The sequence below is a fragment of the Martes martes genome, assembly GCF_963455335.1.
Source record: "Martes martes genome assembly, chromosome: 13".
NCBI classification, from domain to species: domain Eukaryota; kingdom Metazoa; phylum Chordata; class Mammalia; order Carnivora; family Mustelidae; genus Martes; species Martes martes.
In genome coordinates, this window is record NC_137901.1 from 64,133,290 (window position 1) to 64,160,303 (window position 27,014).

A 27,014-nucleotide genomic window follows, 5' to 3' on the forward strand; every position below is an offset into this window, starting at 1 on the left:
GGGACTCGAGGCCCTGGGAAAGCACTGTGAGGGGGCACCTGCCCGCCCATCGCCACTGGTCAGGTCCTAAGGCATCTGAGGGGAAGGGCATGGGATGGGGCGGGGGGTGGGGCCCGATGGCCTGAAGCTCCTAGCTTCTCTGCGGAGTGCTGGTCTCTGGCTCTGAGAGCCCAGAGGGCACATCCCCTGCCCCCTGGGCCCCACCCTTCAGTAGGTCTCGGGGGTCCCTGAGGAAGACCACCATGACTGTGATGTTGTCATGGGAGCCCCGCTCCCGGGCTGCGGCCACCAGCTCCTCAGCCACCTGCAGCCCGCCGCCCTGCTGCCTGACCAGGTGGCTCTGGACGAGGCCGGTGACCTCCTGGTGGGGGACGACATCGAAGAAGCCATCACAGGCCAGTAGCAGGTAGTCCTCGGAGCCGGTCAGCTCCCGAGAGGCCGAGTCCGCCTCCCCTGACACATAGGGCTTCTGGAAGACATCCCCTGGGCACGGGAGAGAAGGGCCTCACGTCAGAGGGCCATCCTGCCAGGCCCCGGCCATCCTCCTCTGACACCCGTGCTCACTGGTGAAATTTGACACTCACGCGGTGCTAAAGGCTATGAAGAAAACAAGAGGGCGACGTGGCAGACTTATCCTGGTGTCCCAGTGGGCAGAGTCACAGCCCAGCCGGGCCAGAGGTCAACTTGACCAAAAGCCTCTTCCCTTCCAGTGGAGCCGGGCCCAGAGTCGGAGAGGGGGGGTGGCTGAGGGAGAAGACCTCACCTTTCCTTCCTTATACTCAGGTCTGTAGCTTCCCTTCCCCTCAGGACCCTCTCCCTGGGACCCCACATCCAATCCTCCAGCAAGTTCTCTTGGCTTTACTTTCGAAGTGCTACTGGAAGCCACGGCCTCCTCCTTACACCTTGCCCAGGCCCACGGGTCCCCTCCTTCCACGCCTGCCCCCCGAGGGCACACCAGCCCCCGCCACTTTCTGCCATTAAACTGCCTGGGGTGTCCTGCTCTGTGGAAGGAGCCTCTGCTTGGAGAGGCCCACCCGGCCACCTCCCCACTGTGGTGTGTCCAGATGCTCAATGGCAGAAGCAGCAGGGAGAAGGGCTCTAAGCCGGCACGTGCCAGGTGGCCAGGAGGGACAGGTGTCACATTATGGGGCTCAGGAGGAACAGAGCGGCATCTAAGTACCCAAGGGGAAGGGTGTGGGGTGTGGCGGCCAAGCCCTAGTCTGAGGCCCAGTAGCAGCAGGATGCTGACAAAACAGGATTGTGGAAGAGGATTCTCCCTTTATTTTTTTTAAATATTTTTTAGGATGTAGAAAAGAATCAGCATGAATGGGGAGAGGACAACCGATAATCCTCTTTGATGGAATATTTGAAAACGACCTTCCAGCATATACAGTAGCTATCCAAGGGTTTCCTAGTAGATTTTTCTGGGAAAATGTTTTAACAAGAAGATAATCGCATACCACTTAAACTGGGATTACTTGTGTGAGATGGAAGACCTTGAGGTGTTTGCTCATGTACTAAATTCGCCAGAGGTCTCTCACAGTCTGATTCCACAGCCCCACAGACCACATGTGCTGTATTTCTCAGCAGAGGATGCTGCTGTCCCTGACAGCTGGGTGACCCTCAGGCTGCAGACAAAAGGCCTTGGTCTCCCACCCTCCTGCCTCCTTACCGATGGCTCTGGACACAGCCAGGGTCCCGTTGACTCTCCAGCAGTCCATGTGAGACACGAAGCCACCCAATGCCTCGATGCGCTCCTTCTCGTCCTGTGGGGGACAGCCAGAGTGGGCACTGGGGCAGGGTCCCTGGCGAGGCTGCATCAGCCAAGATGCACTGGTTCCTGAGACAGTGCTGGGAGCCGTGGCCCGGGAATGATGCCCAGAGGAGGCATTAGGAGAATGGTGATGGGTCACGAAGAACCTGCACGTCCTCCTCCAGCTACAGCAAGGGCCACCTCAGCCACAGTGCAGCCATGGCCACAGATCCTTGCTGTCTCACGTTTCACTCTGAGATACTGTCTCCTCCTTGCTAGCCACTGGGGCGACAGCAAGTCTGTGCTATGTGTGGCCACCCGGCAGGCCTGGATGAAACCTGAACTAGGCCCTGTCCTTTCTCAAAGTCCCTCTGCCTCTACGCCCCCACCCCCCGCCCCCGAAATGAAAGCAGTACTACCATGCTAGACACTGGGGTACCAGCTTCCTCAGCTGGGAGCTTCCCATGCCCCATGGGACAGTGTCTACTGGACAGCCCAGTCCTCTCTCTCTGGGACCACAGAAGTGGGCCCTTCCTCTGGGTCTCTGTGCAGATACAGACCTACTGCAGGGCCGGAGGGAGGGGGAACACAATAGCAAAGGCTGGGCCTCCCATGTGATTCCCTGCAGATGAGGGCAGCAGTGGGACCTGGAAGGTTTGCAGGAGTCCTGACCTGCCTGCACGGCTCCCTCTGGGCCTGAGAACCCGCTGTGGTGTGAGCAGTGCCAGAAAAAGGCAAAAAGGAGCATGAACACAGGCAGGGAAGGAGGAGGAAGGAATAAGCAGGTGGAGGGGGAAGAGAGACTCAGAAGGGTCTGGGGAGAGGCAGGTGGATATGCAGGCTGGCTGGGGGGCTGTGCTCTTTGCCACGGTGCCACACAGTGGGGCTTAGGGGGCCTCAGGAAATGCTGCCTGGAAAAGTCCCCGCTGGGCCGCAGAGGTGGTGTAGCCTGACAGTGAGCTTGCGGGGATGCAGGCAGGCAGGAACCCAGAGGCTCGCATCTAGTCCTGACTTAGACCACATTTCACCTGACTGCCTGTCTCGGGGTAGGATGGTCCAATGGGGAGCAGACACCAAATGCCCCAGAGCTGTGGTGACGGTGGAGGGACATAGGATAGCTGCCATTTCTCAGCTGTGTGCTCTGGGCAAGTTACTAAACCTCTCTGAGCCTCAGTCCTCTCCTCCATATGATGAGAAGAGCATATGTAGGAGGGGAGGCCCAGGAATGCTGTCATTCCTGGCTGTTTTGGTGATCGCTGCCTGACACTCCCTGCAGTGCTTTCCAAATCTAGAAACCACAAAAGGACAGCTCTGTTCAGTTACATAAAAACCAAAGTGTCTACAAGGCAAAAAGCCCCTAAACATAGACAAAGCAGGGGGCTATTTGCAAATCACCCTGCAGACAAGGAGCTGACCTACAAACTGATAAGAACAACAGCACAGCCCAGGAGACCCGTGAGCCAAGGACAAGAAGGAAGGGCTCTCCAGAAAGGCAATGTAAGTGACCTCCGGTGTTGGAGAAGATGCTCGGGCTCAGTCCGTTAAGACAAACACAAACCCAACAGTCGCTTTCCTTCCTCTCAGACTGGCAGGAGCCTGCGGTTCAGTGCGACTGTGGGCAAAGGGACTCCCGTGGACACACAGCCCGAGGGGAGCAGTGTGGCAACCATGCCAGGACCACCACTGAGAACATTCCAACCCCTCCATCCCACTTCTAAGAAGCTGCTCTGTTAACGTGCTGGACCCTGAGTCATGAAATATAGTACTGAATCATCTGCCGCTGTGTTGCTGTTAGCATGAAGACACTGAGGAAGCCTCCACGTCCACGGACAGGACTGGGGAGGACTGGAGCTCCGCGGAGCCCTACAGGAGGGTGGGGGCGCTTCCCATGCTGACGTGGAATGCCCTGGAACACGCATCCATGTGGGGAAACCAAGCGGGGACAGGACATACAGGCATTCCCCAGTAGCCAACTCCCTGCTTCCCTGTATAAGGAGGTAGACTGGACACCTGTGAGATGGGGGTCCATGGAGGAAGACCATCCTCATGTCCGGGTGAGGACCCCGAGGTTCAGACAGTTGAGCGACTTCAGGATCTTAGCACAGCCTCTACCCAACCAAGACCCAAGCCTGGTTCCTTCTGACCCCAGCTCAGCATTACCTCCTCTCTGGAACCCTCTCCCCCCATAGCCCAGGTGGCCGGCTGACCTCTTGCCATATGCATGAAGTGTAGGACCACAGCCTTTCCTGGGCTGCCTGCTGGGTAGAGAGAGGGCCCAGCTCTCCCCCACAGCTCCAGGCTCTGTGTCACTGTGGTGAGAAGGGCTTACTTGGGACTCTTGGCTGTGAACTTTCAGGGACCACCCCCAAACTCTGGTCACTCAAGTCACAAGAGCCCTCCCTCTGGGGAAACACCAGGAGTTCCCCTGGAAGGTGGTCCAGGGCCCCTCTTACTTCATTGACCATCTGCCGTCCTGTGCAGTGTAGTGTGATGGGGGCTTGGGACGTCCCAGGACCAGAGGGAGGGGGCCCTTACCTGTCGCTCAGGTCTGTGCGGCTCCATCAGCTTCACCACCTGTCCCTGCTGCACCAGGATGACCTGGGAGTCCCCGAGCCAGGCGATGTGCAGGGTCTTTCCTTCGATGAGAGCACACACCCCCGTGGTGCCGCTCTGGAGCCGCTGCCAGGAGAGAGGGGCGTGGTGGGCCGGGCGCCAGCTTGGAGGGCTCACACCCAGCCAGACAGACTGACTCCTGGAACAGTGCTCAGCCAGAAAGAAGGAACGGACTGCTGAAGCACACAAGGACACGAGGCGTCTCCGCTGCACGATGGAAGAGCAGAGCCTGTGTGGTCTCGTCTGCACACAACTCTAGAAAACAGGAGCTCTAGCATCTGTAATGTCTGAAAGCAGACGAGTGCTCTTCTGGGGAGCGTGTGGGCAGGAGGGTGGGGTAACGAAGGACAGAAGAAAACTCTTCAGGGGTGGTGGCTGGGTCTGTGACCGGGGGGAGGGTTACACAGCTGTAGACAAATGCCAAAACCTATCCAACTGCACACTTTACTTGTTACTGAACTGATGGTGTATGCTGTGCGCTGGCAATACGTGTAATCTGTCGTGTGGATTACATCTCCACAAAGCTACCTTAAAATAACAGCAACCTGATCTGAGAGCCTGCTTCAGAGAATCATTACCCTGGGAGGTGGCCCAGGGCGCCACAGGCCATGGGGGCTGAGGCCTGTCCCTTTTTCATGGGGCTGCCACTTAGGTCTAGATGCTCCATGGTTTTCTGGTAAGAGGCAAAGATTGCCTTTGCTGATTTCCACTGGGGTCTGTGCTTGGAGCGCCTGATGACAGCAAACCCTCTTGGGAGAGAAGACTCCCAAGTCTTCTGACGAGCCATGTCAACTGGGGCTGGTCCTTTAAGCTCTCTGGACCTCAGTTTCCCAATGTCTAAAATGGACGCCATTTTAGTAGCTCCCTGGCAGGGCTGCTGGGAGGGCCCCATGAGGTTCTATGGGTAAGGTCCAGTGGGTAGCAAGTCCACAGAGGAGGTGTTGGATGTGTTCTTTCAGAAACAAGGGCTGATCCCTACATGGCTACAGTTCCCAAGGGAAGAACACACACAGTGGGCACCAGCAGCCTGTCAAGACCCTGCCCAGGTGAGTGGGGACAGGGTGGGGGGGTGTTATGTGCATTTTTTTTTTAAAGATTTTATTTATTTATTTGACAAACAGAGATCACAAGTAGGCATAGCAGCAGGCAGAGAGAGAGGGGGAAGCAGACTCCCTGCTGAGCAGAGAGCCTGATGTAGGGCTCGATCCCAGGACTCTGAGATCATGAACTGAGCCGAAGGCAGAGGCTTAATTCACTGAGCCACCCAGGCGCCCTAGGGGGTTGTGTGTATTAATCATGGGTTTTATTTTGTATATCTTCTTTTAAAAAATTTTTTTTTAATTTTCCAAACTTTTAAGTAATTTCTACACACAACCTGGGACTCAAACTCACAACTCTGAGATCAAGTGTCCCCCGCACTTCTGACAGCCAGCCAGGCGCCCCTCTATTCTGATGTACTGACAAACTGGGGTACTTGCTAATCGTGGACAGAGTTCCTCTCCCAGGACGGGCTGGTCCTAGAGATAGCAAAGGTCCCCCTCCCTGAGCGCACAAACTTCATGCACGAGCCAGTTGGCCTGAACCCGTGTCCTCAGTCATATCCTGTCTCTCAGGCCAGGCCCTTTTTCCTGGCTTGGATGGCGGCAGGTGGCCCCGATTAGAGCCCAGAGCCCAAACGGGTTATTCAAACTATTCAACCCTCCACTTGCCTTGACCTGCTTTGCCTGCTTTGCCCAGGCCTCCATGTGAGGCCACTGGGAAGGATCTGCCACGGGGCGCTCCCTCCCCCTGCCTCCAGATCAACCCTGGGGTGGGGCCTCTCTGATGTGAACGGCTGCGGACTGCACACTGTGTGTGAGGCCCGTTCACTGGTTCTCACCTCTCGCTTGGCTTTCCTGAGAAACATCTTGTCGGTGCGCTGGAAGGCTTCTCTGAGGGCTCTGGCGGGGTCCGTGGGCAGCTCGGGCTGGCGGGCGACGTTGGTGTGCACGTGCACGGCGGCATAGCGGGCGGCATCCACCCCTCCGTGACCATCAAACACGGCAAAGTAGGCTCGGTCCATGGGGTCCTGGTGGGGAGTACCATGGGAGTCACACCGCCCTCACCCCGACCCAGGCTATCACCTAGCTGGATGCTCTGGTCTGGGGGGTGGAGCCCAGGCACTGACTGGGGTGGGACTGGAAGAATCAGCATGGCCTTGGCCATCAGCTGGGAAAGCAAGGTGACTGGTGGTTGCTTCGGCCCAGAAGTGCTGGGCTGATGAATCAGGCCTCTGCTCCCCCCAGTGGTGTGCTTGGGGGGCACAGCTACAGGCATCACTCCTGCCTTGGCTCTGGCTGGCAGCTCCGCTCAGAACCCCGGCTGGCCCCCACCCCTGATGCGAGGCGTCCTCGGCTGTTCTGACTGGGGCCCGGGAGGAGGAGCACTGGAGGTGAAGCACTCACGGACAGGCCAAAGAGCTGGTTGAAGGCGGGAAGGCACACGTGCCGGTCCTCCATCTTGCGGCGGGTATTCCGGATGGCATGCATGGAGACCAGCCATGGCCCCAGAGGGCCCCGCGCAGTCGAGGGCACCTGCTTCTGCCACTGGCTGCACACTTCCCAGAGCCGGTTAAAGAAGGTGTGTGCCAGGCCCTTGGCATCCAGCACTGCTGGGCACAAAGGAGGACCATTAGGGAGGCACCGATGCAGGCCAGCTGGGCTCCATTCGCTCTGCCTGCTCCCCCTTTCCCTGTGGCCCCTGGAGCTCTCCCGACAGTGCCCACCACAGGCCTGCACGCGCCGCCCCCCCCCCCCAGCCCATCAGCCCCAGGGGCATTCCGAGCACCCTAGCCTGTGTATGACAGCCTGTGTCATCGGTACTGGGCAATGTCTGCGTGGACAACATGCTCAGGAAGGAGCCTCCCAACCCAGAGTGAGCAGCTCCACTCACGGGACCCCTCCCCAAGGAAACAGCCAGAAACGCAAAGGTAATTTCAGGACAAAGCTTAAAATCATTCACAATGGCACGTTAATTAGAAGCCATACATATCCAGTGACAGAGTAAATGACGGCCCAGTCTCTTGATGAAGAATTAAGCTGCTATTAAACATGATTTTCGCAACTAAACACGCAATGGACACATGGACCAGTAACTGCACCCCCGGGGATTTAGCCCAGAGAAATTAAGACACTGTGCGCACAAAACCCTGAGTGCCCCAGCGTTCACAGCAGCCTCACCTGCAATGGGCAAAAACTGGAAAGGGCCCAGATGATTTTCGACCCGAGAGCAGGTAAACTTCGGTATATTATGCCACAGAATGCTACTCACGGAAGGAAGGAAGGAAGGAAGGAAGGAAGGAAGGAAGGAAAGAAGGGAGGAGCGAGCTCCTGGCATGTTATAGAAACTCAGATGAATTTCCAGAGAATGATGCGGAGAGAAAAAAGCCTATCCCCGAAAGTTACATACTCTAGGATTCCATTTCTAGGCATTCTTGAAATGGTGAAATTATGGAAGCAGAGAAGATTAATGGTTGTCAGGGTTAGGGACAAAAGCATGGTGCATTAGGGTAGCCACAAAGGACAACATGAGGGATCCTTGTAGAATTAAACTGTTCCGTATCTTGACGATGTCAAGATCCTGGTCGTGATGGTTTACTATAGTTTTTTAAGACCTTACCATTGGGGGAAACTGGGTAAAAGACACATGGAACCCCTGTTATTTCTTACGACAGCATGTGAGCCTACGGTCGTCGCCAAGTTTAATGGGAAAAAATTAAAGGGTAAAACAAAAATGGACTTCTAAATAGTGCGTGATTGTGTAGAATGCTTATGTCACAATTATCAAGGAAAAAATATCAAGGAAAAAAATGTCACAGAAAAGAAGGAGAACAGAAAATCCCACACACGGTTTGATGACGAGGACCCAAAAAAGCCTTCAACGGCTTGGACCAGAAAACTAAAGGCAGGAAAAGCATACAATCAAAATGGCAGCAGTGGGTGTCTGCAGGTGGTGGTTTGACAGTGGATGTTTTTTTCTTAAGACATTTTTGGTGTTTTCTCAATTTTCCAGGACAAGTGTTAGCCCCAGGTGATGGTTTCAGAATATGTCCATAAATTCTGTAATGCTTGATTGGGAGCCCGGTTCCTCCCCGCGGGCGTGGGCCTTAGGGATCTGCTCCTAATAAACAGAATCAACCGGAAATGACCATGAACTGCTTTCTGAGAGGCGCTGTGGCTCCCACCTGGCACATTCTCTCTCCCTCCCTGTCTCTGTCTCTCTCTCTCTTTCTCCATCTCCCTGGTGAATCACTGGCCCTGAGGAGAGCAGCCGTCATGGCAGGAGGACACTTAAGCAGCCCTGTGGAGGGTCCATGCGGGGAGGGACTGAGGCCTCCTGCCAATAGCTAAGTGGCCAAACCCCTTGGAAATGGAACCTCTGCCCCACTGGCCACAAGCCCAAGGCCACGATCTCATGAGAGACACTGGGCCAGAACCACCAGCTCAGTGGCTCCCAAATTCCAGACCCACAGAAACTATGGGATAATAAATGTTGGTTTTAAGCCACTAAATTTTGGGGGGAATTCGTTACACAACAGATAAAAGCCCCTACAACACATACACACATATACACACACCCCAAATCCTACCTAAACCTGCCTTTTAAAGAAAAGCTTAACAAGGAACTAACAAGGAATAGGTCCCAAGGAATCCTTGGGTGGTAAGCCTCAGAGGCTCAGGTCATTTCCACACACAAAATGCTCCTGGGACTCTTGCTGGCCCAGGTGCACGCAGCAGGCACAGGTGAATCAGAATCGGTCACCTCAGAGTGGGGATCAAGGGCAGACTCTGAGGACAGTCACCAGACACACTTGAAGGACTTGGAGGAGGGAGGTGTGGGAGAAAAAAGAGCTTCTGCCCAAAGGCGGAGGCCACAGAAGAAAAAGGTAGGGGGGCGCCTGGGTGGCTCAGCTCGTTAAGCATCTGCCTTTGGCTCAGGTCCTGATCCCAGGGGTCCTGGGATCGAGCCCTGCATCGGGCTCCCTGCTCAGCAGGGAGCCTATATCTCCCTCTCCTATTCCTCCTGCTTGTGTACCCTCTCTCGATGTCTTACTCTCTATCAAATAAATAAATAAAATCTTAAAAAAAAAAAAGCAAAAAAGAAAAAGGGGGAGAGGCCAGGGAAGGCACGAGGCCACGGAAGACATGTCTGAGGGAATCCACACGTGAAAGTGGGGGGTGGGGGGCAGGTGTGTCTAGTACTAGCCATTGTGGGCACACCCAGGACACAGGCACCATTCAGGTGTTTGGCAAGAAGTGGGAGACCAGCCGGGCTGGCCTGAGGGGCTGTGGGAACAGGAAGGCTCAGCTCTGGGAAGACATGTCCACACGTGCTCGGCCCAGTGAATCCCCTGCCAAAAAGTCAGAGACTCCTCATTCAGCTGGACTGCACAGTGCTGTCTCCCTAGCCTCCTCCTCCTCCTCTCTGTAGACAGTTACGTTCAGATGACCATCTGGGCTCCTGGGCTCCTTCCCTCTCCCTCTGGGATCTGCTTCTCTTTTTTAAGATTTTATTTATTTATTTGTCAGAGGGAGAGAACGCAGAAGGGGAGTGGCAGGCAGAGGGAAAAGCAGACTCCCACTGAGCAGGGAGCCCGATGTGGGGCTCGATCCCAGGACCCCGGGATCATGACCTGAGCCAAAGGCAGACGCTTAATCAACTGAGACACCCAGGTGCCCCTGGGCTCTGCTTTTATTAGGCCTGAGACACCCGGTGAGGCACAGGGCACCATGTACTCTCCTGCCTTAGGTTGTGCAACCATTTCCATCAACACGTTTGAACTTGAATTTCAGCTTCAGCAAAGGCAATTACCACTGACAATGATAAGCAATGGATATGCCATGGGCCAACTGGCTGGCTCACTGACTCCTGATGCCGCTGGCAGGACACACCTACTTTCCCTGCTGAGGGCCTCTTCCTGGCGCCCACAGGACCAGCTCACTGGAGAGGGGCTGGCTGGTGTTTCCACATGACCCAGCCCCAGAGAGGTTTAGTCATACCTCTGGCGTTGAGCAGTGGTGCTCATAACACCTGCCCGGAAGCCCATTTTGCAAGAAGGGCTTCAAGATGATAGATTTTCCTATGTTCTGCCCCAGTGACAGGGAGAGCTGATCAGGGCTGTGAGCCCAGGCCTGAATTGAGGGCCAGGGCAGGCTGTGAGTTCCCACCCGGAGGGGCCATCCCCCCTTCCCTGGCCTGCAGGAGCCCCGTGTAGGGCCTTCCTGCCAGCAGGTGGTGCTGGTTTCCCGCCGGGACTCTGGGGTGGGGCACTCCCTTTGTGGGGCTTTGCGGAGGACAAAGGCTGCCTGTCACTGTTGACTGCTGTCTCCTGCACCTCCCAGGCAGGAATGTGAGGCCATGCTGGGATGGAATGTGGGCAGGGAGCCAAGGAAAGGGAAGGGGGGGCAGATGAGAATTCGGCATGTGCTGAAGCAAGGGGCCGCGTGCATTTGTCTTCTTTCTCCCCCAGCCTGTTCCTTGTTTTGCCCTCAACACTCACACTCAGGCTAAACTTCAAGTAACACAAATAACAAATATGGGACAAGAGAGAAGTAACCATATGCAATTTATAAAGAGACTAAATCCATAAAGACGGAAGTAATCATAAGCAATATATAAAGGAGCAAATCAACAAATTATACAGGAGTTCCCCCTAGCCACGATTTCGCCTTCCAAGGTTTCAGGTACCGGCAGTCAACTGTGGTCTGGAAACGGGGTGATCAGAGGGTACTGTCAGAAGGTTAACAGCAAGGGCGCCTGGGTGGCTCAGTCAGTTAAGCGACCGCCTTTGGCTCAGGTCATGATCCTGGAGTCCAGGGATGGAGTCCCCCAGCAGGCTCCCCGCTCAGTGGGGAGTCTGCTTCTCCCTCTGACCCTCCCTTCTCATGTTCTCTATCTCTCAATCTCTCTCTCTCTCTCAAATAAATAAATAAAATCTTAAAAAAAAAAAAAAAGGAGAAGGTCAACAGTAGCCCAGTGCTACACTGTGACGCCCACATCACTCACCTCACTCCATCCTACCGCGCAGGCATCTCACGTCATCACCAGAAGAAGGGTGAGTACAGACTAAGATATTTAGAGAGAGAGGACCACCTTCATGTAACTTTTACTACTGTGTATTATTATCACTCTTCTATTTTAGTATCAGTTGCTACTCTCTTACTGTGCTTAGTCTATAAATTAAAATTTATCAGAGGTGTGCGTGTATAGGAAAAAAATGCAACATATACAGAGGGTCTGGTACGATCTGCAGTTTCAGGCATCCCCTGGGGGTCTTAAAATGTATTCCCCTCAGATGAGGTGAGGGGGGAGTTTTCACTGTATTAATTCCCAATTTCATTAATTCCTTCGCTGTATCAGGAAAGTGAAACGAAGACATGCAAAGAGCGAGCCCTGATTTTTTGATGATGAGGTTCACTGCCCATTTCTGGGTTCCCCAGGCAGTGCGGGGTGGCTGGGGGCATGCCACACTAACCAGTACCCCAGGAGGAGGCAGACCGATGGGCCCCTCCCCAAGCTAGCTCTCCAGACGCCATGGAGTCTCCACCTGTCAGGGTCCTGAGTTGAATCAGGTCGGGCAACTGGCCCAAATGCAGGCATTTTCTGCCAGCTGGACCCTGAGGCCGCCGCCAGGAGCCACGCACATGTCACCCTCCTGGCTCCTACGCCACCCTGGGGCAGTGTCAGCTGAGGCAGAAGAGCAAGTGGGCCACCGAGCTGCCACCTCAGCTTCCTCCCATGTAGAATGAGAAAAGCATTATTCATCTCCCGGGCGGTCCCGAAACTCAGGGAGACAGCAGCCGCGCTCCCCCTGCCGACCTGAGGCTGGAGCCAGCGCTCTCTCCGCATCCAGATGGCTGTCAGGAGCAGGCATAGACGCTGCCTTTCCATGGCCCTCAGCCATGTGCTGCCTATGACCGCCCTTCCTCCAGCAAAACGGGAAGGGCAGTGGCGGCCAGGTGAGCCCTGACAGCTCCGGAACTGGCATTCCCCCACCTCCCACCCCATCCCGTCCTTTGTCTGGTGGGTGAGTCTGTCGCCTGCTAAGTGTCCCAGCCAGAGGGAAGAGAACTCACGGGTCACAGGGGCCTTCTCTTCCTCGTCGTCATCTTCCTCCTCTTCCTGCCCCGGCAACTTCCTGAATTCAGAAAGGTCTGTCTGTAGCAGCTGGGAAACAGCCTCGTGGGCCAGAGATGAAGCAAATGGTGGCGAGGCACCCCTGCAGACAGGAACAAGGAGTGAGACGGGGCTGGCACCTTGGCAGAAGCTAAGACCCCAGTGCCTCCTCGAATGCTCCAGAAGGAGACCTTCCCACTCAGGGACGCCCGTCTGGAGGGAGTGATGACTGCCTGTGCCACAATGTGTGGCGGCAAGTAGCAGGTGGGCCTCTAGGCCTCGGGGAGTTGGATGGGACACCACTCGATGCCGTTTACCAGGTCCTGGGCTACAGCAAGTACAGGTTGGGGCTGTGGGGGGCTGCACAAACTGCCCGGTGTCCAGGCTGATGATGGCTCCCGGCCACCAACCCCAGTTGGGGCCCTCCAGCACTTTAGGAGTCTTAGGGGTTGAATTATGTCCCTCAAAATTCTCATGTTGAAGTTCTAGCTGCCAGGGCCTCAGAATGTGACCTGATTTGGAAATAGATGCGATTAGTTACAGTGAGGTCATATAGAAGGGTGGGTCCCTAACCCAGGAACCCTGGTTTCTTTATGAAAAGCCTGAGCTCAGTGGGGCCGTGGGGCTGTCAGGATGGACCAAGCCAGCTCACCCTGACCTTCATGCTCAGGGACCCAGGTCCCCACACTGCAGGGGTGAGTAAGAATCACTAATTCTGCTTGACTCTAGCAAGCAGGCCCTTGGGGGGGGCGGAGGGGGATGGTGCACCAGGGTTGAGCTGACCACAGAGCTGACACCCCCAGACACAGATGCATACAGGGAGAACTGTGTGTGAAGACGAAGGCAGTGCTGGGGTGATGAGCCAGAAAGTACCAGAAGGAACCAGCCCTACCAACACCCTGATCTTGGCCTTCCAGACTCCCAAGCACTGAGACGATACATTTTTGTGTTTGAGCTGCTCGGCCTGCAGTGCTTCCCACACCGCAGCCACGGAAAGCCTTCCCTGCGCAGCAGGGGTCCATTCCTCTGCTGCCCCCGTACCGCTAGATGCATCCTGACCCCGGAATCTGCCTCCCCACCAGTGGGAACCCTTCACAGGCCAGACGATGTGTGTTCGCCTTTGTGTGTCTGTCCTCGAGGGCTGGGGGTCCACGCCCAGGGCAGCCAGTGCTTCTCTGCGGGGCAGACACACCTGGCTTTTCCCTGAGTGCAAGGACCTCCCAACAGCCACGCAAATGGGTCACTTCTCTTTGGGGGCTGGGCGTCCACGGTGTGTCTATAAATAATCTTAGGAACCTACAGGGATGAATCTGTGGTTTTTTTAAAATGAGAGGGTGACTCAGGGGAGAGGCCTCTGGAACTACCTTTGAGAAACAACCAGCCAAGACATGAGAAATGAGTTCCCCTGCCATTTGGGGATTTCCTGCTAACCACTGGGTTTTCCTTTCTCGCAGCAGGGAGAAGCAGCAGGGAGAAGCAGCGTTGTTTCCTTTGCTTCTGGGGGGTGGTGCCGTGGCTTCCTGCAGGCCCAAAAGGCCACCGGGGCAGGGAAGCAGCTTCCGGCCCCCGGGGACACAGACAATGCCTGGCTTCAGGCCATAGGCCTTGTTTCCTGGATGTGCCCGCCCAGGGGTTCCCCCCAGCCTGCCCCGCCCCCCACATCCTCCAGCGTGGTCAGGGCTCCTAAAGACTCCAGATGATGCCGCAGTAAACAGAAGGTGTATGCAGGGCCAGGTACCCAAGAAACATTCCAGTTCCACCTGCTTTGGGGTTTTCAAGTTTGCAGCCTAGCAACCGAGTTGAAAATGCAGAAGAATAATTGCAGCCTGAGGTGTGCATTGCTCAGGGACCTGAGATGGGTCAGAGAACCGCTGACAATGAGAGGGAAGATAGGACGTAAATCACTGGACCCTTGAACTTGGTGATCTGACTTCCCAACAGTCTCATGAAGGACACCATCTACAATCTGAAAAAACACCAGGCACCACTCTGCCTGGGGCCCGTTACACCCAGGGGCCTCCATGCCAGCTGCAGGGATGGGAAGGAGAGGGACAGGAGCCCCCAGGAAGCTGCCAGGAACGTCCGTGGGGGTGCTCCTGACAGGCAGACTCAGAGCAGACAACATGCTCTTGCACACATGAACACTGTGTCTGCATGGGGAAGAAATACCAGAGAAGAACAAAAGGAACCAAAAATAAATCCATCAAGATGCGTAGGATATGCATGACTTTAAAATATAATGTTTTAAAGGTGTTTTAAGATGGATTCGTTAGGAGGCTGATGGGGGCCATGACCCTTGGCCCCTCTTGCCCTCATGGGTAATGGTCTCAGGCCTACTCTGGCATCCTGCTAATTAACGGGGTACCTGCTCGACACCTGAGCCTGGGCCTGCCACAGGGCCTCACGGGGCCCCACATCATGTCAAGCAAGTCCTGATTTTCTCCTACCCGTAGCCTGAGATAGCTGCCCTCCAACATAACTAAAACCTGTTCGCCCCCAAGGCCCTGCACCCTGCGGACCCCAACAGTCAGACCCCTGACTTCTCCAGCTCAGGACCCTCCCTGGGCAGGAGAGCTGGTCATTGGCTACACTTCTCTTTTTCACCAGCTTCCACCTCCACTGCCGTGGAGCAAAACAAGCCCAGCCTTCTGGGATCCTGCCCCTCTGGCCCCATCCATCCCTCCTCTGTGCCCTCTCTTCCCCCCACTGGTGGACTGATGGCTCACCCCGGTGCCCCTCCCAGGCCCGGCCCTATAGCTTGTCCCTCTTCTGACTCTGAGCCAGCAGCCTGTGGCTCTCCTGTCTCTGGGCTCGCATGCATGCAGGGCTAGCACGGGTGCCAATCCTGCTGGGCCTGCGTTTCTCCCCACCACCCCTAAAGACCCCACAGGAGGCCTGGTGGCTGCTGGTGGGACAGACCCTGTGAGACTCGGGGCCCTGAGGAAGGCAGAGCCCCGGGAGCCCTCCCCTCCCCTGCATGCAGCAACCCGGGCCTATTCTGTTCCATCTACTCCCCTTATGCCCCTTCCAAAATACTTCCTCAAAGCAGAACAAAACAGGCCAGTGACACCCTCTGCACATGCCACACCCTAAAGGGGCATGGTAACTGGGCAAGTCCACCTGAGCTCAGTGGGGCTGTGGGGCTGTCAGGATGGACCAAGCCAGCTTACCCTGACCTTCACGCTCAGGGACCCGGGTCCCCACACTGCAGGGGTGAGTAAGAATCACTAATTCTGCTTGACTCTAGCAACCAGGCCCTTGGGGGGAGGGCGGAGGGGGATGGTGTGCCAGGGTTGAGCTGACCAGCCCACAGGAAGCACGCTTGGGGACACTCAAACGCCAGGATGCTGAGGCTGGGGGCGTGGTCTGACTCAGGGGTGTGGGCCCGGCCCCTGGGGAGGGATGAGGCTCATGCAGACTTGGTATGGGCTGCTAGCCTTTACTGTCTATTTGTTTCTCCCTTCTAATCTGCTCAGCTTGTTGTGTCTTATCTCCATGCCCCGGCTGCCTGGCCTGTGAACAGCAGACAGCACCATCACCTCTTGGGTCATAGTGACTAGGGGCACATGGCCTGGTCCTGCCCCACCCTGAGGCCTCGGCCTGGCTCTTAACCCCCCGGCCTCTGGCTCCCCATCTGTGAAATGAGACAGAAACAGGACTGACTGCACCTGTCATGGGTTGGACTGTGTCCACCCAAAAGAGATGTTGAAGTCCTAACCTGCTCAGAATATGACCTTATGTGGAATTAGGGTCTTTGCAGGTGTAAGAGGAGGTCCCCACTGGAGCAGGGTGTCCCTACAAGATAAGAAGAGATCCAGACAGGGAGGGAATGCCACATGAAGACACGGATGCACAGGGTGGACACCATGTGACAATGAAGGCCGAGCTGCGGTGATGCCGCTACAGGTCAAGGAACCCCAGGGAAGGACTGCTGACAGCACCAGCAGCTGAGAGAAAGGCCTGGAACCAATGCCCCACAGCCTTTGTTTGAGAGAGCACGACCCTGCCGACACCCTAATCCCTGACTTCTGGCCTCCAGAACTATGAGACAGTATGAGTCTATTGTTCCAAGCCACCCAGACCAGGCTGCTTTGTGACAGCAGCCCTGGGGAAGCAATGCAGCCCCGTCACGGGGATGTCATTAGGCAGCACAACTGGCACAGGGCAGGGTGTGAGGGGTGAGCGGCAGCTACAGTCCAGTTTGGCAGGTGGCCGATGCCAAGACCCTTGCTCCCGGCCCTGTGCAGTCCCCACCTGGCAGGCCTGTCACCTACCTGCTGCTCAGGAAGCCCAGCGCCAGGTCAGCCAGCTCGCCCTCCACCTCCTCCTGGCTCAGCACTGTCCCCGGGAGCTTCCATGGCGCAGGGTTCTCTGGGCTCAGTGGAGCTGGGAAGTCACGGAGGAAGGCGTCCAGGAAGCCTGGGATCTCCTCTGCCAGCTGGCTGCTCTGCTGGGGGGCTCCAGAGGCCATGCCCAGAGCATCCCGGGGCGGGGGGGGGGGGTGTCTCTGCTGGGATTCTGAATGGTCTTCGCTCTGAGGAGAGACGTGAGGGTCAGAAGACACAGGGGGGACTGGTGCCCTCGCCCCACAGTGCGGAGTGCGCGGTGCCTTGTTTTCTCTCCTTCACCTGGAGGCGTCATGCAGCAAGTGTCACACCAAGCCTGGGGCCTCAAAGTGGAAGGTCAGGGCTACTGGCCTCACAGAGAGTTTAGGGGACCCAAGTAAGGGGGAGCAACAAGCCTAGTTGGTGTCTTGACACAGTTCCAAGAGGGGCACTCGGAAGCCCAAGAGAAGTCGCTTCAGGAGACAGAGCTGGGATAAGAGGCCACATGGATGCCTTGAAGGAAAAGTGACAGAGAAGGCAGGGATGTTCCTGGTAGGAGATGGCTGGCATGGCCAAAGGCAGCAGGAGGGGGACACCGGGGCCAGGCCATTGAGGCAGGAAAACACAGCAGGTAAATGGATTCAACCTGACCCTGGGAGCTCGACAGACAGAAGGTGAGGAGGTGATGTCATCACGTCTGTGAGCCTAGTGGAGAGAAGGGATGCCTGTCAAGGGAAGAAAAAGAAGAGCCTGGATGGTGCTGGGGCTGGTCCTAGGATGTTTTGGATGTGGACCAGAGAGGGAGTAAGAAGAGGCCACAGAGGCTACAGGGCACCTCGGGGTATGAGCAGGAGAGAAACAGTAAAGGGGGACACCTGTGATGTGTCCTCTCCAACAGGAAGAGTCCTGGGCCTCCTGAGACCCAGCTGAAGGAGAGGCACCAGGGACAGCCCAGGCCACTGACCCCACTGCTGTGGGCACTGGCTTCCCCCTCTCAGGCTCTTCATGCCCTGTCCTCGGGAAGGCCAAGGGCTTACTAGCTGCCAGGACCTGTGCATTGCCCATTAACAACCCTGGGAGCCAGATTGAGCCCCCATTTCACAGATAGAAACACTGAGGCTGGGAGATGATGGGGTCCAGGAGGGATTCTGGAGCCCATACTCATCACCATCCCACCCAGCTCTTCTCCCACAACTGGCCTTACTCACAGCGGGCTCTTGCCACATCCACCTCCCCAAGGCGGGCCTCCAGCTCCTCTCCCCGAGCTCAGGGCCTCCATGTGCCATCAGCCTACCTCTTCCTTCACCCTGCCTCCCAGGGTTCACGGGCCAGCGAAGGCCTGTGTGTCAGACTCCTGCATGGCCCACCTGCACTACCGCCTCTTATGTTCAGCCCTCCAGACCCAAATGGTCCCAGAGCATCTCTCTTCTGGCATACACCCTCCCCCATTTGCTCTCTAGGCCCTTCTTCCTACTCCATACCCATGTGTGCAATCCCCTGGCCACCAACGCCAAGCACAGGCCCTTGTCTAGCCCATTCCCCTCCAGCCTGTTCCCTCTGAGCCTTCCCAGGGCTGGGGCACCCCCAGGGCCTCCACAACACCCAGGTGGGAAGCTTGCTTTGGGAGCAGAACCAGCTTGAACTCGAGGGTCCAATCCCAAGTTGCAGGCAGAAAATTCGGGGAGCAATTTCACAGCCCATCCCCTCCCTGAGGCCTTCCCGGTTCTGATGAGTACAGGCAGGGAGAAGGCATGGCAGACTCTTCTGGAATTCCTCATGCCTACAAACGTTACCAGAGGGCAGTGGTGACAGGGGTTGGAAATTGGAGGCTGGAGGGACCTGCCCCCGAGAGGAGGGGTGATAGCCCGCTCGGCACCCACACCCATGGGCACAGCTACCCTTGTCTAGAGCCACTAACTCAGCACAAGTCTGTGGCAGAATAAAGAGGAAAAAAAACCACAAGAAGAGCATGGGGTGAAGGAGAAAGGGAGTTAGTTAAATGTCTAATCTGGAAAGGACTTGCAAGGACAAGGGAGGGGGGAGTAAATGAAAACAAAACAAAACAAAATAAAACTAACCCCAAACCCACGAAACCTCTCTCTTTCAGAGACTTGTCAAAGTTGACTTTTTAAAGCAGACACAGAAATAATACAGAAATTAGGGCACTTAAGATGGAAGGTTATGGGGATGGATTTAAGATCATCGTCCTCACCCACCTTTACTTATCAGTAGAAGTAAATACAATGCAGACCCGGGTCACAAAAGGCGAACAGGTAAAAAGATAAAGAGATAAAGAAGCAGGAATCAGGACAAGAGCAGGTTGGACACCCGAGTCATAACCATGAGGGGAAGACTTTGTAAAATGGGGAGATCAGAAAAGGCTGGGAGCCTCATGGGGGGTGGTGAGGGTCGCCTGGGGAGCGAGCAGGCCGGCCGAGCTGCTGAGCGAGAACCAAGCCAGGGAAAAACAAGAAGATGGCGAGAATTTCCCAGCAGGCTCCCACACCCTACGGCCGAGAAAGAGGCCAAGCCACCTACCTCCTCTGCTTGCGAACAGCTCTGGCCTGTTGCTTAGGGGAGAAATGTGAGTAATGCAGGCCTGGTCCCAAGCAACAACCGGGGCTCCAGGGTTGGGGAAATGCTGTCTGGGTCCCTGTGAGCCCAGAAACAATACTCTGCAGGGCTTGGAATCTTTGACGGTGCCCGCGCTCCTGTAAGCGTATGATTAAGACCTCAGTGAGAGGAGGACTGGCTCACCGACCTCCCGAGTGCACAGGGGGGCCCTGTTTGAGAAAGCCTGGCCCCTGGCATAAAGCACAGAATACAAGACCCTTCGCCAGTGACCTTACTTGCTGGTGGCATCGGCTCAGCATTTTGGAATGCAGGTACCCAGGGCCATCCTGCCTGCTGAGGACCAAACATGCTGGTTTCTGCATCAGCAGGCAGAGGCACCGGGCAAGGGGAGGAACCAGGACATGGCTTTCCTTCTCTAGGGTCCAGCTGGGGTTAAAGATAAGAGTAAGTTCCTTCCTCGCCCTTCTTTTTTTCCCAAGAAACTCTGAATCTGTCACATAAGCCATACAGAGAGGAGCAAAACAATCCCCTCTTCCAGGAGCCTGGGGCCTGGAAGAAGCACAGGGCAGGAAGAAGGCAGGGGGCTGTGCTGTGGTCCCGAGCTCTTGCTGGCCCAATGGGGGCAGAGTGGGCAGAGAGCAGGATGAGGTGGTGGGAGGTGAGGCAGAGCTGGGGCAAAGTGTCCAGCTGGATGCAGTGCTGAGTAGGGCTGGGGAGGGGGACTTGCCTGTGAGTCTAGGTTAGTCATCAAGACAAGGGCGGGGGGCCAGGGGAGGCACACTGGGCTGCCAGCCCCCTTGTCACCTGCCTCCACCAGACTGGCCAAATGTGGCCCATGACCCATGGCCTCCCGGCTCCCGGAATGCTCCTGCCCTGCACAGCCCATCAGCTGGCAGCCACAGCAGCGGGAATAACGGCAATCCCAGCTAACACCCGCCAGCAGCCCCCAGCTGCCCGCACCCATGGCACTCTCCCTGCTGCTCCTCTTCCCCACTCCCAGGAACCTGCTGTCATTCTCCCCAGGTAGGGGTCATGACAGGTGGGGGGCTGCCAGTGGGGGGAGAGAGCAAAAGAACCAAGTGACTCGTTCAAAGTCCCTCAATGGGGTTCATGCTGGGGGCTCACCCGCCCACCCCTCACTGGGTCACCAGCCTGGGAATTCAGTCTCTCATGGCCTCTTCTTCCACCTCTGTGCCCATCACCCTGTTCCAGCCCATCACCTGCCTGCTTCTGTGATTTGCCTTGTCGAATCCCACTTTGGCCCCACCCCTACCCCAGACCTCTCTGAGCCAAGCCCTACTAAACTGCGACACCTTTGGGGTCCAGCGCACTGCCTTCCATGTGCTCGATCCCAAAGAAAAAATATTTATTTTCCTCTAGTTTATCGGTTTTGACTCATAAACTCAACTAACACATATTTGTACAACTGGCTTTTTCTTGATTAAAAAATTTTTTATTTATTTTAGAGAGAGAGAGAGAGAGCATAAGCAGGTAGAAGGGCAGAGGGAGAGGGAGAGGGAGAGACAATCCTCAAGCAGCCTCCCAGCTAAGGGCAGAGTCCAACGCAGGGCTCGATCCCAGGTCTGAGCTCATGACCTGAGCTGAAATCCAGAGTTGGCCGCTTAACCAACTGAGGCACCCAGGCGCCTCAACTGCCTTTTTCTAGATGATACAGACAAAATACTTGTTGAGAGTCCTGCTCAACTTCAGAACCCAGGAATAAAGCAAAAGACAGCAATCCTTAAGAAAGGAAACTGTGTCATCGTTACAAAGTGTTGCCTTCTTTAGTAAAAGCTTTTCTGTAAATGGAGATTCTTGTTTATTCCTAAGTAACCATTGCAAAGAATATGGCGTCAATTTTCCAGATCTTTTCCTACACATGTATCTTTTTTTCTTTTTAAAAAATGTACAGTAAAATACAGGTGACATACAATTTATCGTTCTGCCCGTTTTCCCCTCTCCAGTTCTGGGGCATTAGGTACATTCACATTGTTGGGGACCCACCACTTTCTACAGGCTTGACTTCCTCAACTAGATGCTCTGCTCCTTGAGTCAGGAAGCCCACCCCTGCCCTCTCAGGCATGAGCCCGGCCCTCTGTGCATGGCAGCTGGCAAGTGTGACGGCAGAGGGAAGACGCAGGCTGCCTTCTGCCACTGCCAGTGGGTGGTATGGGCTGAGATAAGCACCCTGAGGCCTGACACCTTCAAAGAGAAAGTTAGGATATTCTGGGGAACCCTGATCATGACTGTGATCAGAGGAGAAAAGTTTTAGAGGCAGGGATGGCCTCTGGCAGTATCTGAAAGGAATTCTACAAATGAACTGGTAAAGAAGTTTACAGCTTTCAGAGTGGTATTTGGAGTGGTATTTGTTTTGTTACCTCTTGCACAACTTTCCTGAGAATAAGCTGTTAGGCCACACTGCAGATGAAGAAATAGTCTCTGGGAGGGTAAGCTGTCTGCCTAAGGTCACACACGTAGGAAATGGCAAAGCCGGACTCACAGAAGGTCTTCTGACACCTTTTGTCGCTTCCGGCTTGGTTACAGGAGGGAAAGAGTGAGATCTGACAATAGGACAGATATGGCCATGAAAGCCAGAAGTAAGGGGCGCCTCGGTGGTGCAGTCGGTTGAGCGACCGACTCTTGGCTTCAGCTGGGGTCGTGATCTCAGGGTTGTGAGATGAGTCTGGTGTGGAGCCAGGCACTGGGCTCCGTGCTCACCTGGGAGTCTGCTGGGGTTTCTCTCTCCCTCTCCCCTGCTTGCTCACTTTGGCTTTCTCTCTCTCTCTGAAATAAATAAATCTTAAAAAAAAAAAAAAAGAAAAAAAAAAGAAAAAAAAAAGGCCAGAAGTGTGCTAGAGATAACCTCACAGAGCTGGTCTTACATTCCATCTCCCTTGGTGGGAGTATAGCTCTGCCCACAGGCCTTGCCCCAGGAAATACCATGAGGACATGTGTCGCTCAGGCCATGTGTCCTGCTGGGTGGAAGGCTGTGGGGGAGGAGTCCATCACTATCAACTAGTCCTGGTTATGTGTTAAGCCCTGCATTAAAATCTCTACAACGGGGTGCCATTTCTCCCCACTGCACAGAGGTTAAGAGGCTTGCCTGAGGTCACACAGCAACCAGTGGTGAAGTCTATCACCTCCCTGCCTGAGATTCCTATCTCACACACCTAGGGCTGAAAGGGCAGCAGCCTAAGCATTCGCTTTCACTAAAACACTCGTTTTAAATCACTTGGACCGGAGCCACAGGCGGGGGCAGGCCGCGGGGTAAGGGCACGTGGACAGAGATGTGGACCGGCAAAGGTGCAGGGGCTGCTGGAGAAGGGGTCAGGGCAGTGGGCCCAGCCCAGATGCTCCTAAGAACAGGGGCTCGGCCACGGGCAAACGGGGGCACGTCACCCCTCAACATCCATTCTGCAACACCGCCTTCGGTTCCCACCTGGTCTTCGGCTTGGCCACACCCCCACCGGCCCCTGGCCCCCCAGGTCTGCACCCTTGCCTCCCTGGCCCTCCAATTCTCTGCCTCGGGTTCCTCAGGTCTTTGGTTATTCCCTCCGTTCTTCAGTCCCCCACTCTGCCCCTGAACCCCTTGGGTCTTCCCGTCTCGGCCTCCCTGCCTCCCCAGCCCCCCTATTCCGCACCCTCCGGTTTCTCAGCTCCCCGTTTCACCCCTATACGCCTCAAGTCCCCACCTGAGCCTCACTCCAGACAGCCCCCCGGTCCCATGCCCCGGGTCTCCTCACCCCCGGGATCCCCACGGCCTCACCTGCTACTCCGCCGCTCCCGGCCCCGCGAGCCGCTCCCGGCCGGCCCCGCCCACTTCCCGTCCCCCGCCGCCTCGGGCTCCGCGCAGGCGCAGTCGGGCCGAGGACGGGCGGGGCCGGGCCTCTGCTGCCCCCTGGCGGCCTCGCGGCCCTTTCGTTGCCGGTGGAGAAGAGCTGCGCTCCACCCAAAAAGGGTCGCGCGGCGACACGGTCCCCATCCTGGGTTCTGGAGCAAAACGTGTGATCACTGGAGAATTGCTTCCCTTCTCAAGCTTCGGGTGGTTGGGTATATGGGGAAAGCAATCCTTATCTAACAGCGCCCAGATATTAAGCAACATGTGCTGTGGGCAGCTGGTGAGCGGCAGAGCAGGCACATACAGACCCAGACTGCCCCAGGGCCCGTGGACCATCAGGCGAGGAGGCACAATCCCTGGGGGCCCAGCCTACTTTTGGCTGTGTTCATTTCTTATTGCTGCTATGACAATTACCACAAACTTACACAAATTTATTATTTACAATTCTGGAGGTCAGAAGCCTGCAAGATATAATGGGCTGTAAGTTTGAAGTGTTGGTGGGGTGCGTTCCTTTCTGGGGGCTTTAGCCAGGAATTGTTCCCTTGCTTTACCGGTACCTAAAGACTGCCCATTCCTTGACTTGCAGCCTCTTCCATGTTCAAAGCCAGGAACATCTGGACAAGCCCTCCTGCTGCCATCTCTCTGGTCCTCTCCTTGGATTCCCTGTTCCATTTTTAAAGACCCTTATGATGCCACTGGGCTGCCCAGATGAGATAGGATAATCTCAGTATTGTAAAGTTAGATGATGGGGTGCCGGAGTGGGTTTAGCGGAGGAACCCTTGGTTTTGGCTCAGGTCATGATCCACGGGTCCTGGGATTTAGCCCCGCTGGGAGTCTGTTGGAGATTCTCGCCTCTCCTTCTGCCCGTGGGCGCTCTCTCTCTCTGATGGATAAATCTTTTTTTTTTTTTTTTTTAAGATTTTATTATTTGACAGAGAGAGACACAGCGAGAGAGGGAGCACAAGCAGGGAGAGTGGGAGAGGGAGAAGCAGGCTTCCTGCCAAGCAGGGAGCCCGATGTGGGGCTCTGTCCCAGGACCCTGGGATCATGACCTGAGCTGAAGGCAGCCACTTAACGACTGAGCCACCCAGGTGCCCCATAGATAGATAAATAAAATAAGATAGGTAGATAAATAAGATAGATAAATCGATCTTTAAAAAAAAGTTAGATGATGTGACACCTACATTCTGTCTGCAACCCTGGTTCTCCTTTGCCATCTAACACACATTCCAGGTATGAAGACCTGGACATCTTCGGAGGGGGCATATTTCTGCCACCATAGAGGCCCATGAAAACATTTTGTTTTCGAGCTAGAAGAAATAAATGAATTTTGAGATCAAAGGACATGTTTTAACATACAGTATTAATATAGTCATCTTTATATTAATGCAGTTGTATGGTATAACTAAAAAATTAAAAACATTTTTATGGAAGGAGGGCCCTCTAAAACCATACTGCAGCCTCGCCTCCTTGACTTTCAGGCCCACATATGGGGCTCTGTCCTTCCCAGGAATCACAGTCTCTGGGATGCTTCACTAACAGGAGGGGTTTAGGGAAGCAAGGAACCTTGGAGAACCAGCAGTTGGCTGACGTGAAAGGAAACCATTTCGGGTAGAGGCAAGCCTGGAAGGCAGGGAGTATTTAGGTAGAGAAAGCAGGGTGGGAGAGGCGCGCTGGCTCATGTCATTCTCCTACTTACACCTTCTTAGATCCTACAATCCCCTGTCAGTGTGAGGACCCCAAGCAAGGCTTGAGGTTACTTCCTATGACTTGTCCTCCCTTGGGCATGTTTCTTAGCTCATCTGAGCCTGTTTCCTTATCAGGAAAATGGGGACTGTAGCAACCAAGCTACCTCACGGGGTTGTTGTGAGACCCTGCCTCAGTGTTTCTCAAAAAGTCTGTCCAGACTGCTGGCATCAGGATGACTATGGGGTGAAGTTTGAGAACCAGGGCACAGGTTAAGTCGTACTTGGCACAGGCCCTCCTGCACGGTGAAATGGGGTGCCTGTGAAAGCTGGGGTCCCTGCGGGTCTCCTTAGCGAGGGCCTACATTAGATTCTTTGAAGCACTGATTGCATTCAGTGTTGGTGGCTTAGAGATAACAGCAAAGTGAGGCACTGCCACTTGGCCTGGAGCTGGCCCTTTAGAACTAGGCCAAGGTGTTGCCTGTGAGATGACTTGTGCCCTGTGGCTTCTGGGAACTCCTCCCCTTGTGAATTCCATCACGCCTCAGCTTCTGGCTCTTGGCTTTCACCTTCATGAAAGGAATCTTTCCACGTCACCCACCCCACCCAGCCACTGCCTTTGAGCTCTGCCTCTCTTTACCGGGCTGCGCCCCTGGCGGAGGTGAGCAGACCACATGGAGCTCCCAAAGTGTTCAGCCTGGGTTTTCGTACTGTCTCTGCCCCCTTTGACAACCCCTTCCTTGTCCCCACCTGTCCATTATTCTGAAACCCCACCCCAAACCCTCTACTTCCCCTGACACGACCTCAGGCATCTGTGGGTGGTCACATCTACTTCCTCCTATCTTCCTGCCCCGCCCCTTCTCACTTTGCCAGACCCATTGTAGAAACGGGTCTACACAGGTTTACATGGGGTGGTGACATTGCTCTTGGGTTTTTGAACCATCAGCCATGCTGTGACCTTGGAAAGAAGGGACAAACCCTCACCCCTGACTTTCGGGACTCCCACTTGGCTTCCCATTGCCGGTAGTGCCACTTTCTCCAAGGGGGCCCGTGGAGCATCTTGGCTGCTGGTAACTGCTGGTCTGCGATGGGTGGCTTCTCCCATCTAGCAGCCCTGGAAGGCATGCTGCACTCGACTGAGCAAATGCACATGAGGCACAGTGGCGATGTGCACCAGAGTCTCGAAGCCACAGGGATGGGCATTGTCCAGGGCAATTCAGCGGCACAACCAGGCCCTGTTTCCGTAAGTCATGCTCGAAGGCCTAGTCTGAAGGAGTTCTGCCCCCTGCTCCCCCAGAGCAGGTCAGCCTGAAGCTACAGACCTCCTTGACCTCAAGGGCAGAAGGTGCAGTCCTAAGGAGCACAGAAGGCTGTTCCAGCCAGAGCGGGCCTCGTCTCTTCCTGTCCTCCTGGCTCCTGCAGCCACGCTGGAAGAGTTGTATGCTGTTGGATGATACGAGATGACGGGACCCAAAAGGTAGACTCCAGCTTCAAATGCTAAGGAGATTCACACACAAGGGGCAGTTGCAGAGAAAAATGAACAAATCCTTTATGATTAGCCATGCTTGGGGCTGAAATCTCAGTGCAGGATCCTGGTAAGGAATACGTAGTTTGGGTTTAAAGCCTAAGGTACAGTCTCTGCCCTACCACAAGCCCCTCTGGCCATCCACCTGGGCGGTGTGTGTGTGGGTGTGACAGAGAGAGATCCCAGAGCAGAATGGAATTGGGTCACCCTCCCATGGAGAAGGCCCTGGGTCCACTCACTATGTGATGGGCTGAGCAGCCACAGCCCTGTGCCAGGGACACTATCCACTAGCAGATGTGGCTTTGCCGGTGCCCCCCGAGTCTGGTCCTAGCAAGAGAGGAGGTGGGGAGGAACACAAGCATTCTGAGCGCCCTCCCCCACTTCCCCTGGGATACCATCCCACTGAGCAGCTTCCGGGGAGTCTGCCCTCAGGTCACGTCGTCATCTCCCCGGCTCACTGCATATTTTCTTTGAGCTTCTAGAGTTCTTTCACGGTGTTCCTGGGACACCTGGGTTGTTTGCTGGGGCCTCCCAAAAGAGGGAGCCT

At 55.4% G+C, this 27,014-nt stretch overlaps 1 protein-coding gene across 3 annotated transcripts; it reads right to left on the reverse strand.

The window, feature by feature from the left end:
* Positions 1 to 23,247, reverse strand: PPM1F (protein phosphatase, Mg2+/Mn2+ dependent 1F). 3 transcript variants are annotated; one of them, XM_080821702.1, is made up of 8 exons: positions 19,384 to 19,505; positions 16,795 to 17,054; positions 12,481 to 12,623; positions 6,811 to 7,016; positions 6,246 to 6,434; positions 4,289 to 4,432; positions 1,673 to 1,766; positions 1 to 483 (listed from the first exon to the last, which is right to left on the reverse strand). In XM_080821702.1, exons 2-8 carry the CDS (start codon positions 16,989 to 16,991, stop codon positions 131 to 133), a joined length of 1,326 nt encoding a protein of 441 aa, XP_080677828.1. In that variant the 5' UTR covers positions 16,992 to 17,054; positions 19,384 to 19,505; the 3' UTR covers positions 1 to 130. The 3 variants fall into 3 exon arrangements, with proteins under 3 accessions (XP_080677828.1, XP_080677829.1, XP_080677830.1); XM_080821703.1 differs by lacking the exon at positions 19,384 to 19,505 and having other exon boundaries at positions 6,811 to 7,013; positions 16,795 to 17,163; XM_080821704.1 differs by lacking the exons at positions 1 to 483; positions 19,384 to 19,505 and adding an exon at positions 23,186 to 23,247 and having other exon boundaries at positions 1,261 to 1,766; positions 6,811 to 7,013.
* Between the last annotated feature and the right edge of the window lie 3,767 nt (positions 23,248 to 27,014).